This window comes from Pieris brassicae, chromosome 4 (assembly GCF_905147105.1).
Source record: "Pieris brassicae chromosome 4, ilPieBrab1.1, whole genome shotgun sequence".
Classification (NCBI taxonomy): Eukaryota; Metazoa; Arthropoda; class Insecta; order Lepidoptera; family Pieridae; genus Pieris; species Pieris brassicae.
In genome coordinates, this window is record NC_059668.1 from 6,174,307 (window position 1) to 6,193,025 (window position 18,719).

An 18,719-nucleotide genomic window follows, 5' to 3' on the forward strand; every position below is an offset into this window, starting at 1 on the left:
AGGGGAGTGTCAAATCTCCCCTTTTCTAAAAAGGAAACTTATTTTCTGAAAAGGCTTGTCATCTAACTACGCCGGAAATATTCACATGATGTGGGCGAGGTGGAGCCCGCTAGCTGGCGGGACTCGCGTAACTTCTTATGCTTTTATCTTAGTGACATATTTTGGAAACGAGATTTAAGTTTGATTTAGATTTTACACTATCACATTTTTCACTTATGATTTTAATAGAAATACAAATATAGTAGTATTGCAACAGTTGGAGCACTTCAAAGCACTATTTCGTGCATAATAATATTTTCATGTTTTTATAAATTATCTTCAACTATAAGGAAGGAAACGCATTTGAGACAGTTTAGGTAGACTGTAAAATTAAATATTATTAGAGTTTTATATCAAAGGATAGAGCTGAATGTCTCGTGAAAGCAAGATAATATTACATTTACGTTGCACTAGACACCCATTCAAGTAAATTGCAGCCATTACGTTTGGCAGGTGAAAAGGAATTCATGTGGACGCCGTAACTATATAAACTATGTGTATGTTGTAAATATGTATGGACAGCAGTGACAGTTATAGTATAAAAAACCAGTAGCGCTAACTTTTAAGTCTTGGGCTCACATTTCTGTATCTGTTTTGCGATCATTTGTTTTTCGAATAGGCAAGAAGGTTATAAGCCACCTGTGTCTGATACACGCCGTCAAGTCTTTGGGTCTAAGGCGTGGATTTCTCATGATGATTTTCTCTACCGTACGTGCGAATGGTTAATGTGCACATAGACAAACACATTGGTGGACAGCCGGGGCTCTAACCTGAGATGATGAGTCGCCCGATCAAGCTACTAGGCAATCACATTTGAAACTGATTTTATGTTTAAAGAACTTTATTTCTCATTACAAAATTATATTTTATTTACATGAGAAATTTAATATTATGAGCGAGATACACGTCCCAATTTTAGTTCACTACATTCACTTTGACATGCATTTTTAATGCCCCCTTGAATCTGTCAAAAACGCCAATATTGCGAATTTTAGATGGCCACCGATTAAACAGTTGCACACCCTCATACCCAATCGACCTCTTCAAATAATTTGTACGCGGCTTCGGCAAGATAAGCAAACTCGCTCGACGAGTGTTGAGTGTGGTTGTGTCCTTGATTTTATTAAATGATAAGCCACTATGGAGACAGCCATTTAATTTTTTTTTAATTAAGATACAAGTTCTATAAACATACAGTTGTTTAATAGTCATACTTTTGGTGTCTTGGTAAATTTTAATAGTCTTTGTTAAAACATTGTAACTAAATAGTGCTTTTATTAATTTATTTTGTAGTGTTTCTAAGTTTGAAATTATTTTTTTGCATACCCCATATTTAAATTAAATATATAAAATGGGGTTAACTAAACAATTATAAATTAAATGACGTACGGATCGCGGAAATCATTTTGATATTGACCAAAATCTGCCTATAAGTGAATTCAATTTGGTAATTATGTGTGAAATATGAATGTTCCACTTTAAATATGTATCTATTCTAAGACCCAGATATTTTACTTGAGTTGCCATAGTAATGGCGAGACAAGTATAATGCAAATAAAGGCGAAAGGTAAAATCGATTATAAGCCCAGATTGTAATTAGTTCCATAGGAATGTATGTAGGTAGCGAATGAAATTAATAGTTGGAGTTCGATATTCAAAAATGTGAATATTAGGCAAAGCAGCAAATGTCCACTGACATTCTACTAAGTAGTAAACATTACTTCACTAAGTAGTAAACATATTTTGCATCAAGCAAGCATCACTTAATGATACAGTTCCTTACCGTTTTTTGAACAAAAAAACATAGTAATTAGAAAGAGTCGCGCAGAGTTTCTTACCAGTTCTTCTCGGTCACGCTACGCCCTAGATTTGGATATTTTGTATAAGTGTACGTTGTAAATTTCGATATCTTGGCCCGTATTGTTTTTCGATATAATAGGCCTGTAGCCTATGAATATCATTCCGGTATATATCGTTGAAGGAATCTATAATAAAAATTCAAAGACGTTCTAGATTTTATTAACAACATGAAATTTAAATACAAACAAATCACACACTATAATTTTTCCTTCTGGCAACACATTGAACAGCATGATGAACGATCGATTGCTCTTGGGCAAATGGTGAGAGATTCTATGCTATCTGCATGAGGAAAGAAAATATACATTTAATCTGTGTTTAAAATTTCATGAGTTTCCATATTTTATTGTCGTTTTTGTTACAGATATTTCTTATTTAACTTTGAAGCTTAATGAAAAACCGTCTTCTTGACGAGTTAACAAGTCAAAACAATATTATCCAAATCTTCATTTTTTTCAGAAGCGATTTTTCAAAATTACTTACGCTTAGGACTCGCTGATCTAATTGGACTGGAATTTGCTCTAAAAAAAGAGTTAAATATTAATTTCAAAAATCTTTATGAAACATTCGCGCCTTTCTACTAAAACACAGCTTTTTAAAAGCAGTACAGAGAGTCCGTCCGAGGACCGTCACCTCATTGTTATTTTGGTAATTTGTAATTATTAGTATTTTGAGCTGAGAATATTAACATGATTTGTTTAGATTTGAATAGTTTCGTATTACTATATAACATGAAAAAGGGTGTCCATGAGCTACGATGAGTGCCGTTTTTGGGCGTTCCATTTTTATGTTTGCTAGCCTATTCTATAAAAAAAACACCCACCACAAAGTAGGTAACATAAATGTTTCATTAAGTAAAATATATAATGTATGTTTAATTACATATCAGTATCATTAAAAATATTTTAAACTAGATGACCCGGTGAACTTTGTACCGCCTAACAGTTAATGAATGTCGTGTTACAGATCAGCTGAACTTAATTTGTGATTTTATGCAAATAATACAATGAATACAACACAATTTTTAATTTGAGGTGAGACTTTACCGTATCGACGGGTTGAACATTTAATGTTTGACAGTTACGAAACCATTTTGTATTGAAAGACTTTTTTTCTAAATTTTATTTCATCATGAATTTATTATGTTGGTACAAACCCGACTATGTGTTATATATTAAGATATATAGCAAGCATTGTTTATGTAAGTATTTTTTTATTTTTAGGCAAGAACAGGAAACTCATATAAAAACACTTGTATAGTAAGATTGAAGAGTAGTATATAGATAAGATAGTGTATAGGGGCTTACCTCGACTTTTCCTTCTTAATTTCCTTTAGCATTGGTGGTATTGTTGCTCTGAAAAGGTTATTGCACTGTCATTATGATGATATTAATACACCAGTGCATCTGCATTCGATTGAGATTGATATCGCACATATATATATCGTTAGAGGTAAGGAGGGACCTTACTATCACATTATATTTTTTTAAAGTCCTTAGAGGTAAAATATATAATGCGCAAATCTTGGAGAGACTGGGGCTGCGTGTGCCAAAAAATCACTCACTTAGAGAAGCACCATTTACGCGTGTCTTGCGCACCCTTAATATTATTGCACACTAGCTGAATTCACAGGAATCGCATTAATATAATTAGTTATAAAATGGTAAAGTTTTTACTTGTTTAAACATATTATGTTTTTAGTTTAGTTTCCTATTGTATTAGTATTAAGTTAAAAATAGGAAATAAGGAAATAAATAAATATTCAATACGTTTATACGGCGCTTACGAAATAATACACATTAAATTAAACGGTCTCTAGATGTATATTTCTTCATAAATGTGTCAGATGAACAAAAGAAAATGTTTATGAGTACGAATACGAATTTACGGGTTTGTTTTGAATTTATATACCGACTCATTTAGACAGCTATATGTGTACCAATGTGGGACAGTGCAACAGTGCAGTGTTTTTGACAGCGTAAGTGTAGATAATAAAGAGTTTTTGCTTATGTGTTTATATTTACATCGAAATCGAGAGTAGTATTGGCCAAGTGGTTTTAGCGTGTGACTCTCATCCCTGAGAACCCGGTCGATCCCCCGGCTATGCACCAATGGATATTCTGTCCATGTGACGAAATACATCGCAAGGAAACTTACTTGCCTTAGACCCTTAAGTCAACGGCCACACCGTTGCGCACAGAAGGCTGATCTCCTACTTGCCTATTGATAAATGATCACGAAACAGTTACAGAAATCTGAGCCCCAGGCCTAAAAAGGTTGTAGCGCCACAGGCTTTCTATACATATAAATGTCTACAACGTCTAAGTACTTATTTATTTCAATTTGTGGATGACGCAAGCTCGTTGTTAATGACATCGACATAAAGAAATTAAATATGGACACTTTTAAAGAATTTTACTATACTGGCTTACCTGTTTGCCTATGTGTTATTTTTGTATATATCGAAATGTCTCTATATAAACACACATATACCACAAATGTACGAGTATACATGGAATCATTATAATGTGTGTGATTGTTAAAACTTAAACAAAACACGGACTACCATTTACTCACGCAGTCGCAGATATAAGTTAATTGAATAAAATCGATCCACAATTAACACTTACCTGGATGGCCTCATTTCATATTCCATTTCTTGTTTAATGATCGGACTGGAACCGTATTTGGTGTTAGATAATCTAAAGCGTGAATAAAATAAAATTAGCCTAAGTGATCAGAAATCACTTTTAATGTTAAGTGATTTTGTATATATTCTTCATTGCTATTGCGATATTATTTATGGGCCGTATATTTGTTTTGCTTCTCTTTCACATCAAGATTATTAAAAATTTGGTTTAGTTGGTAGTTTTGATTCAAAAGAATTTGGTGATTTTAAGAACTATAACAAATACGAATTATAACAAATTCTAATTATAAATATTTTATTAACAGTTCATTGTTATCCAGTCTGTGCCTGGGGAATGCAAACGCGTTTCTATTAAGATTAACAAAAGATACGACAGATTTCAAATAAGGAATACGTACTGAATCTCTGTATTGCTATCCACTCCTTTGACTGTCGATTTTGATTTACAACATGGCTAAAAAATAAGTTTATAGTTATAATTATATATATATTTAAAATATTATTTAGTACTTTAACATAAATAAAAAATGAAGTAAATATAATTAGGACATACTTTAGCACAGCAAGATAGTCCAACCATTTTTAATTCACTGTCATCATAAGTCGGTACACTATGCGCCATTACAATTTGTTGGGTGTCATTTTGAATGTTATTCTTTTTCGTCTTTCGACTCTCTCGGCTTGACGTATTAGTGGTAGCTCGTTGACCTCTACTGCTTCTACTTTCATGTTGTCTGGTAAGACTAACTGTAATAATAAAGAAAATATCAGCGTTACTTTGGGCATTAAACGGATTGTTTAATAATTAAACGCTGTTTTGGTATAAAAAATTATAGTACGACTTAAGGACTGGCTTATGAACATACCCTACGCAGAGTTAGAGCTTCTTCTGAGACCTAGTATGTAGTTACAGACTTTATTCATTCACTCACTGACTGACTCACTCACTCGCACACTCAAGCGTGTCAACGCGTGATAACAGTTGAAAAAACAAATAAAAAAAAGATGTAATTAAATTATATATAAATATATTTTAAGGAATGTTTAATTAAGTTTGTTATGAAAGAGCTGGAAACCCTGACACGAGTATTTTTTACTTAAAAGGGTTCCTAAATTTTACACATTCTAACGCATATGTACTTAAAATGACTAAACACATTTTTTTTATTTATTTTATGATATGATAATAAATTATTAAAACAGTTACAATATTTCAAAGCAACAAGTATGATAGTCCCAGCGTCGAATATTCCAGAAAAATTATTATTTTAAAATTGCTATCCGAAAAGCCTAGATTAATAATTGATAGCATTCTTCATAGACCCTTTTAAAGTCAGCCATTGTTCTGAATTACAAAACGATTTTGTTACAAGTACGTGACGGGCGGTTTAATGCCGTTTGGGACTTTCTGACCAATAAGTATTTGATCGATACATTATTACAAATGGACGGTTTTGGAAGTGTTTTCATGTTCTCTTAAGATTTATTTGATGTTCATTGATTAAAAACTTGCAAAATGTTTGTTGTTTTAACGCGTATGTTTTTTAACATATTATTAAATGTAGTATTTACACGATACATAACACATCACATAACCCCCGTGAGGTTTTAGCGCTGCAAAATAAACGCTGATTATTGTCCTGTATGTGTAAACAGGATCAATTATAATATTCACGTATTCCAAGAACTTATTTAAAATCTTATTTTAAAATAGCGATCATCTTTTGGTCCTGAGAAAACATAACCGCTGATAAAATGGCCCATTGCATTTTAGCGGGAAAAACTTTTCAAGTTTCTACTATAATCAGAAAAATGTATATGGTCTGCAATAAACAGTAACTAACATGAAGCCGAGTTCTCCAGAGTACGTTCAGAGAGTATTTTTAACAGATACATAACACTGGCTACAATCACAGCGAGTGCTATTATAATCGCCAGCAGGGATTTCTGTATAAAACTCTCGAAGCAGTCAACCAATTCGTCCATATAATCTGCTACCACGTACGAACACATTTGGCTTGTTAGAATGTGTAGTATATGTACCTGTAAGTAAATAATATATAAAGCAAATATTACGACTTCGTTCACGTACTTCTGTAACCATTCATTAATCTGTGGTAGGTCCAATGATTTGTCCATTGTAAAAATCTAAATCTCGAGAAATAGAGAATTGATCGAACGGATCACATGACACATACATTGTCCTTTAGTGTTATTTCCTACACGACTATATTCGTAACGAATACACTATTTTATGAAAAACTTCGTCTATACAGTAATTTATTAATTTTAATTTGTAAAGAAATAATCCTGATAGATTTAAAATAAAATAAATCGATGGCGCTACAGCCTTTTTAGGTCTGGGCCGCAGATTTTCTGTAGTCATTTCATGATCATTTGTTAATCGAATAGGCAAGTAGGTGATGAGCCTTATGTGCCTGAGGTACGCCGTCGCCTTTATTGGTCTAAGACAAGCCGGTTTCCTCACGATGTTTTCCTACACGGTTCGAGCTAATGTTAAATGCGCACATAGAAAGAAAATCCATTGGGGATCGAACCTACGACGTCAGGGATGAGAGTCGCATGCTGAAGCTGCTTTTTAGATTCAATTATCTATAATCTAAAAAATATTGGTACTTCTAAAAATGAATGAAATGAAAAAAAAAATATATTATAAATGTATTTTGCGGTATTGTACTTTAAATTTCCTAGGAGGATTAAGATAAAGCTCACTACTCGAAAGGATTTTCCTAGGAGATTTAAATATACTTGAAATGCAAATTTTTAGATCGTTTCAAAATTACAAAAGAATCACTTTAGCATCCAAAATAAGTTGAGAAATACTTTTAAAGAATACACCGTCTACAAGTAAATCTTTATTTAAAACAATTGCAAATTATAATTTATATATCTATAATAAACAAACGCGATTAATAATAAATACTTACAGGAGTAGTAGGTATTACATTAAAAAAAAACTACTGCTATAGATGTGATATTTAAAGAGTTATAATAACATCAAACACGCCGTGTCGTGTGCAGTTCGCATTCCTCCCAAAAGGTATTCAACAGAATCGAGCCTAGGCCAATTAATAAAAACGAGTACATAGCTGAATTGTGGCATTTAAATCTTTTTCTCTAGTTATAATTAACAAAAGAATCATTATTTGGATGTAATATGATAAAGAATTAATTGGATGAAAAAATCTCCACAAAGATTTGTATGAAAACTCCATAAAAGTAGAATCAATATTCACTAGGTACAAAATCAGACTGCCTTTTGTTTATGTGTTAAAAAATCCTTTATAATTTATATTTGAAGAGTGAACACGAATGAATACAGCTTTTGGTCGGTCTCAATAAAAACACAATGGAATACGTACCAGGCTATTCTTTTTACGTTTTTAAAATATTGCGAACAATATTTTTTACATACAAAAACACGGCGCATAGTAGTTTTTTCAAATAATTCTAGATTAAATTTCGTTCATGGGAAGAGCGTTCGTGCTCATCATGATATGCGCACCTCCAAAAATAAAATTCAATGTTTTGATCCGAAATCCTCTGAATAACTCTAAATTTCATTTGATATCTGTCACGCTTGCATTTTATCTATTGTTTATGATACAGAATATAGAAACTATAATCATCTGATTATACATAGCGCTCCATGGGTACATTTTCTGGCTTTATCTTTATGTACCTGTTCCAGCCATAAGTTCTATTACGAATAAAAATGCATTTTTTTTAATGGAGTAATTTATATTATAAAAACAGTGACGACCAGTTGAGCAGCTCCTTTAGAACTATAAGCATAATTGAGAGCATATTTATGTGTTTTTCATCTCCGTATCGCGACAGAAGGCGTGTTGATCGATCTCTGTTTATTGATTTAGAGCAGGTCATGTATATGGATGATAAGTACAGCTTCAGGTCTTGTTTTATAATACGTGACAGTCCTAGCGGGAATCTTCATTTCTCGCGATAAGATTTTTTCTTCCTGGGGTTTCGATGAATACTGTAGTTCTAACAGCATGTGGCCGCCCAGATTTTTACTGGTCTTAGACTGACGACAGACGAAGTGTTGTTGTATCTGTTGACAGTACGATATACGGCTGAGACCAAGGTTTTCACATGTCTGGAATGTGACCGACGGCTCGACGACCGCTTTGTGCAAGGTGATATTTTCTTTAACATTCCATTTTATAAGTTGATTGCTCAGACTTAACGCCTGCGCAAATATTACGACAAAACACCATCGCTGGAATATTGCCGTTATCCGCATCAGGCGCTTGAAGATTCCTCATACAATTCTGTCTACTCATGTCACTTAACCTACGACTTAATTTATTAAGTATCCCAGATACTTACATTTAATTTACACCATCTATCCGCTAAAGATATAACATTGATAATGAACACGAAAAAATATGTGAAATGGCGCAACATCAAAAGCAGTTTTTAAAATAATATACGTGTTCCAAATACAAATTAATTAAAAAATAAGAAAAGTTTTTATGTAACAGATCACTGAAATCCTCTTAAACAGCTGGACCTATTTGAATGATTTTTTTTGTATATGTGTGGATGGCGTCCTAGATGGTTTAGATTCACAAATCTGTTCGGCAAACGGCAATCGATTTATAAATCTGCTCGTATATATATAAATCTTCTGTATTCATAATTAAACTCCTAAACGGCTTGACAGGTTTTGATGAAAATATTTGTGTGTTCAAGTGGAACTAGGATGATTTACATTATTAGATTTTTTTACATACAAAGACGCGTGTACAAAACAACGTTTGTCGGATACGATAGTAATTGTATATAATAGTAGCATATTATTTAATTACTTATTGTATTTCGCTACTGCTTAGCTAACATTATTTTATGAGTACGAATCTTTTCGTAACCACAAAACTTGTCTTAGCTAAATATCAATAAAACTCATAAAATTTGATATTAATTATTCTTTAAGTAAGTATTATATAAATACAAAAAAATAACACCCCATGTACTCAATATCCCTCGGCATTATTCCTAAGATATCTTACAGAAAATTCGAGCACTAAGCAGACGCCTTTCATCAGTATAATAAGGATTCAAGGATAATGTAGTCACAATCTGGACCGCGGTCCATTTTCTACGTAATCCATAAACTCATAATATTCGAGATCCGCCCTTCAAAAGCCGTGATGGATTGGGACCTTTGATTTATACCCTTAATAATATTATGAGCACGAACTCATTTCATATTTAGGTATATTACTTTAGGTACATATATAATTCTCTTACATTTGTTGCGATTTAGCTATGTGTGCGTAGAGAATCATCAGTGTTAGCAGAAGGCGTGCATCCGTGCGTGATCAGGCAGATTGAGTGTGTGATTATCAATTTTGACATGAATAACGGCTGTGCAAGATTTCTCTTTAAATTTTATCGATAATTTTCGGAATCAAAAATAGTCTGATCTAGATGATACATATAATACCCATGGTGAATTATATCGTTAACGGGCGCTACATCCTTTTTGGGTCTGGATCATTAAACAGATACTGGGATTTCAGTATCTGTTTAATGATCATTTGTGAGATGATCAGCCTTCCGTGCCTGACGAACGCCGTTGACATTTTGGGTCTAAGGCAAGCCGGTTTCCTCACGATGTTTTCTTTCACCGTTCGAGCTAATGTTGAATGCGGACATAGAAATATAATCCATTGGTGCTCAGCCGGGGCTCGAACCAACGACCTCAGGGATTGTTAAAGGGGATTTACCGTATTGTTAAATATTAGTAATATTTATTTTCCATTTAATATAAATACATGTGCACTCTTTACATTTATACTAACACGTTTAACTTTGCAGCGTGCACTTAAACAGGGACAGTCCCTGTCATAAGTATCTGCAGTTTTCCATTAGCACAGTTAATATAAAAATTATTTGGCAAACATTTAATATTGGGAAACAATTTTATGAGACTATTTATGATTATTTAAGCAGTACACAAAATCTTATGTATCTAATAGTATTTTCTTTTACTTCCCTGTTCAAGTCTATGTAGGGAATAAAACAAAGAAAGAGACAAAACATTGAATTTATTGTTAGTTGGTTACATATAATATTTTGATGATGATGATGAGAGTAAGACATTCCGATTTTTTTGCATCTACTTTGCGTGTACAGATAATATGAACCAGGACGAGTCAATCATTATTATTAGTTTAAGAAAATCAGGTTATAAACTAAAATTATAATATAGCTTTAAGCATATATACTCCAGATGAATACGAGATTGGTATAGTGAATATATAACAACATGCCAGTCCTGACATAGGATTTAAGCCTAAGGGAAATGACCTAAAATATTTGACTTCAACTTGAGATCGAAATGCTCTGACGTCTTGAATCTTTTAAAAGTTTAGTCTAAGTCTATATAGATAATATAAAGCTGGATACAATTTTTTTAGTCAGTTACATAATTAAAATTATTATTTTCTTTAGGCAACATTAGATTGCAGTTTTAAGTAAAAGACAGTTATAATGAAAGCCTTCTAGGAGCCTTTGTTCGTGTAAATGAAGACACAAATAGTTCGTGTCTGAAAAGAGGTACCAACTTTAATAATAGGCCTTTATATAACAATACCGGTGTTGCGTTTACCAAGTGGTATAACTTATAATACAATAGATTATAAATTCAATAAGTATATAAAAAGTATGAGTTAGAAAGTGAAAATTATTTTTTTCTATGAGACATATTTATGTATTGGATAGCCAGCCCGCATTTTGTTTGTCTCCTAATCTTGGTTGGATTTGCTTACACCCGAAAGGAAAATCTCGTTATTTCGTGAGCTTATCGTATTTGTCGGGGCTTATTCGTGAATTTCATTTATAAATAAAATTTCAAATATATGTTTGGGAAAGTCAAGTTTGTATATAAATCTTTATCGAATGATGTTCTTTGTGTGATTTTTAATATATACTTCCTCCGTGGCTTTGATTCTCATTATTTTATAAACGTTCCATATTCAATACATCGCGAAAACGCATTTGTTTCAGGCGCTAATGTCTAACGCCAAACGAATTTCGCATTCGTGAGCTAATGTTATTTTCAAAAAAAATCCTTCTGCGGTAGCGGTCACGACCGTTGTAAAATAATTCTGCATCAAGCCCCAGGTCGAAATAGAAAAAGCCTCACATGCCAATAAAGGAACAACAAAATTATGTCGCAATAAAATTTCATGAACACACGACGAATGTTTCATTTAAACTATAACAAGGTTGCGGGACTAACCTTTTTAGGGTAATCTGTTTGATGTCACTAAGAATCTTTAATGCGGACTCAAAGCGATCGCAGCCACTAAGCAATTAGATGAAATGGTGAAGCTGGATTAACATGGTTGGACTACATATCTATATTGACGTTGGTTATCGTTTGCGAATTCTTAGTACATCGCAAATTAGTTTATTATTGTGTATATGTGATTATTTTTTGGCACCGTTACTACTATATATTTTGTGTGTTTAGTTAATGGTTATTTTATAGTAAAATCAAGTTAATACTGTTGCACTAGCTTCATTACGTACGTATTGCCGGCCTATGGGGGTGAAGTTTGCACTCTTTTTAAAGGTCGTATCTCCGAGGGAAGACCTCCACCGGGAGTCGATTCCACAATTCGCTTGTTTGCAAAATAAAATGTCTAGTGAAGTAGACCGTGGAAGTTTTTATCCAAGGTAATGTGGATGAAATCAGGAGTTAATACGCCTAGTACGGGGGACATGTATTGTACGCCTAGAGGTATTAACCCAAACTATTCTTCATAGTGTACTTTGTAGAAAACGCATAAAGACTTGGAAACACCGGCCCAGAGGTGTGAGTAGTATTGATCACGTACTTGAGCCTTGTAGAGCTGCAAACGATTCCACAGAACCTTATATGCTATGGCATGACTCTGAGGTTGTTTAAACTAACCCAGACACAGAGCATGCACGTTTATAACAGCTCTGTATACAAATCTTAAATAAAAAAATAATGTAATTGTAAATCTAAACTATTCTCCAATCCACTTGAGCACACACACAAAATTTAATAACAATCGGTTCAGAAGGAGGAGTTTAGAAACTCTAAATAATTATATATAAAAATATATGTTTTTCATTGTATTGAGATGAAGAGGTTCAAGTGTTCCCATAGGTCTTATTTACAGCATTCTGGATTATGGCTTCCTAAATTTTCATTTATTATATTATATTATATTAGGTATGTGGTTTTTTTATATATTGTAATGGTGTTTAATAATTTTAAACCGTCCGAATAATCTATTTAAATAACTTATAGAGTAAAATGAAAAATCCTCACGAAATTAAGTTGTTTAGTTTTCTTGAACCTAAATATATTTGTTCATACACAGCGAAACACAAGTACAAGTCGTAAAGGGTACAGAAATTGAATCTCATAATCAGTAGCAATAAAATGTAACATAAAGTATGCAACATGAAACATGTAAATTTCTTATCCACAAGAACAATACAACGTCAATGAAAAACATCTTAGGGGATATTAATGAAAATCTCAATCCATATTTATAAATTATTATTATCATAAGAATAATTTATATTTCAGTTTACTGTGCTATAAAATCCAATAATTGTTATAATATTTTTAAAGGCACACACAAGCGTTTGTTCTAGTTTAACATCTTGAAGGTGGATTCCACCATTTACTAAAATTTTCATAAACAGATTTCCTCTTCACCAAATCCTCTTCGTTGAGTATGGAACAAAACCTACAATAATCATCTGTTTCTATACTTTCAGCTTTTGTATGATAGCTATAATGGTTTGTCCATCGAAAGTATTCTATATAGTCCTCAGGATTTTCAATCAATGCATTCATTTTTTCAGCCAATTTCTTCACTCCCAATTCTCTCACGTTGAGATACGCGCTATCTGGCATGAATCTTTAATCAAAATACAATTGTGTAAATATATTAGTAATGATATCAAATAATTTAGTCGCCTTTGTGTTTTTACAGATTTGCTTGATATTGATTTCAATAAAATAGCTGGAGCTTTATCAATTTATTAGACTAGGACTAACGTTGTTAATTACTTCAACATGAAATCTATATAAGATAAATATTATATTGGCTGATCATGGTATCATCATCAATATTTGTACAGCTCATTGAGAGCCTTAGCTCTGCAAGTATATTTTTCTATCGAAATCTATCTATTTTCTTTATAGAACAGAGTAAACGGACAGGAGGCTCACCTGATGTTATGTGATATCGCCGCTCATCGACACTTTTAATGCCAGAGGGCCTTTTAAGAATCCTGCTTCTTACGTCGTCGGAGCACAAAATTTTACGTCGAATTTTGTGTATAAGATAACGTTTATTTCCAGTTTAAAAATTACTTTATAGCTTTGTTCTAAGCAAACCTGTATTCCCGCATAGATCTTCTAGAAATATTTTATACAAAATTAATAAATAGAATAAATATACCTTGTGTAATTAGCTCCTCCATATACGATTGGTACAGTAAGATGTTTTAATGGATGCAGCAACTTTTCTGTCACATAATCTTCAGCTAATGAATTCTCAAATGATAAATAAAAGAAGTAGTCTCTTTCAAGCATATTATCGCATGCGTCTTCCTCGTTTCGGGAACACTTTAAAGTCCCGCACGATCCGTATATATCAATATACAAATCATACTTAGCGAGCTCAGCTGCTAATTCTCTCGTTAGTTCGCTTCTTCTACTTCTGGAAAAACAATTTGATACAAACCAAGCTGCCGCTTTTGTTTTATTTCCAAGTTTTAGTTTTACATCTTCACTTACTGGCTTCATTCTATCAAAATCCATCCAATTCATATCTATTTTCGGTCCAACTATTTGTTTATTCTCGTCTCTAATTGTCATGTAGCCCCATTGAACTTCCGAGGATAATTTATATGTCCATGTCCAATTAAAAAAACTGTTAAAATCATCTCTACAGATTGGATAATTATCTGAAGATTCAATTGATGCAAATACATATTTCTGGTGTTTGGATCTCTTTTGCGGCAGCTCCTCTTTCGGTAAATTAATAATTTCGGGTCCATTAAAAACAATAACATCGAAATTTGTATAATCTCCTAATAGAGATCTATTGTTTGTTACTATACAGTTTGTGTATAAACAATTTCTTTTATGAAATCCTTCGTCTCTTTCTCCCATATACACAAATGGTACAGTACGATCCGAAGTCCATTGGAGAATATATTTTATCCTACCAGAGCTATGTACATATTGGTCATTTATATTAAAGAATACTCTTGTTTGAGATAAAATTTGACTGTGTACCTTACGATTGGTTACTGTCATGCTTTCACTATTCAATAGAATACATCCCAATATTGTCACAATTAACACACAAAGCGTTTTTATAACTGTCTTTTTGAAACGCATTTATAACCATTAAAACCATTTGTTGACTTGATTGTATGAAACGCGTGCGCAGGTGGACGCTTACTGTTCTAATAATCTCATAACAAACAAACAAAGTCGTAGAGAGTTATGTATTCAGTTTATTACTGCTTTTCAATTTGGATTCCTTTACCGCGAGTAAACTATTTAGTGTCTATAACAAGTAAATACATAAAAGAGAAAACTTCCCTAAGGTGTAAATAGCGTTACTAAGAATTTGTTATGTAATAGAACAAACAGAACTGAACTTTCAGCATTCTAGTAAGTAGACATTACTGTAAACATGAATTTCGAATCAAATGCTAAACCGTTCTACAATTTGGTTGCGTTTAAATTATAGCAATCTTTTTAAACTGTTTAAAGCAATCGTTTAGTTCTTCGCTATTATTCGGCAAGTTGTCGAAATTCTAAGCTTGAGCGATTTTATTTTGGATAATTTAACAAGTAATTGAGTGCTTAGAGCAACTTAATTTACATTTAATAAATAAACCTTTGTGTTGGTCACCTTTTCAGAAACTTTTAAGATGTACATTTTTCAATATTGTAAAGCTGTAAGAGCATACTTAGATAATAAAAAATGTACGATATAATGTAAATGGTACGCGTGCTTATCACGCACACAACCATCTAGCAATCAATATTTCGTATCATATTGTTAAAGGCTTTGCCATACATTTCCAGCTCGTGACTAGATATTTTCAACGATAAATTATTAAGTAAGAAAAACGTTTGATATAGAAATATTAGCGTAAAGTTTGATTAAGAATATGTTCAAAATGACAAAGAAATGGTATATAAAAAAATATTTTTTTTTCCAATTTAATTTATGGAACGAAATGCTATAATCTTTTTCAATTCTAGCACAAATTGAATAAAAATTAATTCTTTAAATTCTCTTAAATTTTTCTTCTCTTTCCTTCATATTGGGTGTTCATAAAACTTCAAATTCAATCTAGGGTCTTAAAAATATATATATTAAAAATACCAAATGTTTTAATATAATTATAGCAGGTGGTTTTAAGCAATTAGTTTTGTGAAATAATTTAACTCGTAAAATAATATGGAATTGTGAAAATATTAAAAAATAACTAGAAGCCTGCATTTCGAGGCCTTCATTTCATTAAGTAATTGGCCTCAGAATGCATCAGTTTTTTACAAACCAGGTAATCAGCCTTCTGTGTCTGACATATGTCAATTTTGGAGTTTGTAACTGTAGGAGCAAGTATTTATTGTGCATGATTGTGTTTCGACATAGAAAGAAAATTCAATCGGTGCAACGCTGTGATTTGACAACACTAGACCAAAGAAAATACCCAAGCCGCTACAACTTTTTTTAGGTCTGGTCCTCAGATTTCTGTATCTGTATCATGATCATTTCTTAATCTGATAGGCAAGTATGGATCAGCCTTCAGTGCCTGACGCACGCCGTCGACCTTTTGGGTCTAAAGCAAGCCGGTTTCTTCACGATGTTTTTGTGCACCGTTCGAGCGAATGTTATGTTATGTGCACATAGAAAGAAAGACAATTGGTGCACAGCTGGGGATCGAACCTACGACTTCATAGATGAGAATAACATGCTGAAGCCACTAAACCAACACTACCATAAAATATAACTGGTAATTCATCAAGTTTTGAATAAATACTACACACAATTTTACGTTTCCAACCTTCATAATTTTAAACAAGAAAATAAAATATTCTGTCTGAGGTTGCCTTTAGAATGGTTTAATTATAATTTACACGACTTTCATCACAACTGAGGGTATAGGGGTCTGGATTGACCTTTACCTTGAACTGTTAAGAGCGGACTCTGGAAAAAATCCAGGTGACATTGAATACTAGGCTCCGGTAAGAACAAAGGCTCCACGAATCTCTAGAGTACTTAAGTGAATCAAGTGTGTCGTGAAATCCTGTCATTGAGACAGGTTTGACATTTCTTTAACCACTGGCCTTTTTAAATAAATTATAAGTGATATTTATGTATTTTATTCATTCTTGATCTTTTGTAACTAGAATATAATAATATTATGAAATTCAACACCAAAACAATATTAAAAACACCAAGGCTTGTCTTTTAAGTTGCAAGTGTTTTTCGATTTTCTTCAACGTTCCAGGGTGGTCCTTTGGAAATAGCTGACCATTTCGAATTGCTTGGCGAATTGATTTCAGATTTGGGCGTTTTATTCACTCTTAGGCCAGGTACCAGGAAACGCTTGGTACTTTGGCAAAAGTCCGACAGTTCATCACACTGGAACCGCTTCTAAATTTATATAAGCTCTTGTCCATTTGTATACATACATACACGCAGTACTGAAGTCATCTCTGGGACGGTGCCCTCATATGTCATTATGCCTTGGATGCTATTGAGAGGTGGGCTAAGCGTATCATAGACGACAATTCACTCGTTGAATCTCAAATATTATGTCTTAGCCATCACCGTTCAGTTAAGTGCCTTTCAGTGTATAAAGACTGCAATCCAGAGAAAGCTCCATGGAATGTTCATCCTCTTTCAAACAACGCTCATCTAGTAGCGCGGTGCAGTTTCACCAATTCGTTGTTGACATCCCCAGTGCGGCACTGAACGATTTGGTTCATTGTTTCTTTTAAAAACAGCAAAGGAGTGGAAGTCCTCGCCCCATTTCATCATCCCTAGACAGTTTAATATGGGTTCATTTAAGCGGCGGTTTAATAAGCATCTCCTGGACAGGCGTAGCCTCCAATAGGATATATCTTACTTAACACCAGGTTGTCGCCAAACGTCAGATCATTTCTGTATAAAAAAAATACATGTACTATGAACTAATTTATAATATCTTCACATTTATTTAGCAAGGTTATTAGTTAGGCAACTCAAGCGACACGACTGTGTTATAAAACTTCGAAGTAATATTAGTGACTAGATTAAGGTATATTAATTGACGGTAAATATAGTAACTGAGTAGTGTTGGCCTAGTGGCATCCGACTCTCATCCCTGAAGTCGTAGGTTCGATCCCCGACTGTGCGCCAATGGACTTTCTTTCGATGTGCGCATTAAACATTCGCTCGAACGGTGTAGGAAAGCATTGTGAGGAAACCGGCTTGCCTTAGACCCAAAAAGTCGACGGCGTGTGTCAGACACAGAAGGCACCTACTTGCCTATTAGATTTACAAATGATCATGAAACAGATACAGAAATCTGAGGCCCAGAACTTAAACAGGTTGTAGCGCCATTGATTTATTTTTTATTTAAATATAGTAACTGTACACAAGTTAAATATTAATGTTAATAAAATATGCCCTAATACGCAGCCCGGAGTGTCCTTGACCTACCTGTTGCTCTGTCCGGGATAGGGGAAGATTTATTATTACATTTCTGACAGACTCCGTCTATTCCCCTTCACAGTATTTTGTGACCTTTTGGGAAGAAAAAATCGTCAATCATTATTTGAAAAAAGTTGAAAGCCGGTTCAATTAATTGTGGCAATTTTTGAAATAAATTGATAAAAGTTATGATTAATTAATTAATATATTTATGTAGATAAATAAATAAGACTTACATACTACCTTGGTGTTGGGAAGAAAAACATAATTTAGAGTAAAATCTATGAACTGACAGCAGGCCATCAAATATTTAATGATTTATTATATACGAAACGGTGGAATTCAGCTTTGAAATTTAATTCCCATTTAGATACTAACTGAAATAAGACCATAATGAAAAA

General features: G+C 33.1%; 2 protein-coding genes across 2 annotated transcripts; both read right to left on the minus strand.

Moving 5' to 3' along the window:
• Nucleotides 1–2,042: 2,042 nt before the first annotated feature.
• On the minus strand, nucleotides 2,043–8,116 carry LOC123708605. Its single transcript, XM_045659398.1, has 8 exons — nucleotides 7,933–8,116; nucleotides 6,394–6,592; nucleotides 5,103–5,296; nucleotides 4,948–5,003; nucleotides 4,530–4,601; nucleotides 3,207–3,254; nucleotides 2,383–2,420; nucleotides 2,043–2,181 (listed from the first exon to the last, which is right to left on the minus strand). The coding sequence occupies exons 2-8, from the start codon at nucleotides 6,560–6,562 to the stop codon at nucleotides 2,096–2,098; spliced, it is 663 nt and encodes a 220-aa protein (XP_045515354.1). The 5' UTR covers nucleotides 6,563–6,592; nucleotides 7,933–8,116; the 3' UTR covers nucleotides 2,043–2,095.
• Nucleotides 8,117–13,142: 5,026 nt separating this feature from the next.
• Nucleotides 13,143–15,057, minus strand: LOC123708538 (alpha-(1,3)-fucosyltransferase C-like). The gene is made up of 2 exons (XM_045659301.1): nucleotides 14,053–15,057; nucleotides 13,143–13,506 (listed from the first exon to the last, which is right to left on the minus strand). Exons 1-2 carry the CDS (start codon nucleotides 14,997–14,999, stop codon nucleotides 13,239–13,241), a joined length of 1,215 nt encoding a protein of 404 aa, XP_045515257.1. The 5' UTR covers nucleotides 15,000–15,057; the 3' UTR covers nucleotides 13,143–13,238.
• Between the last annotated feature and the right edge of the window lie 3,662 nt (nucleotides 15,058–18,719).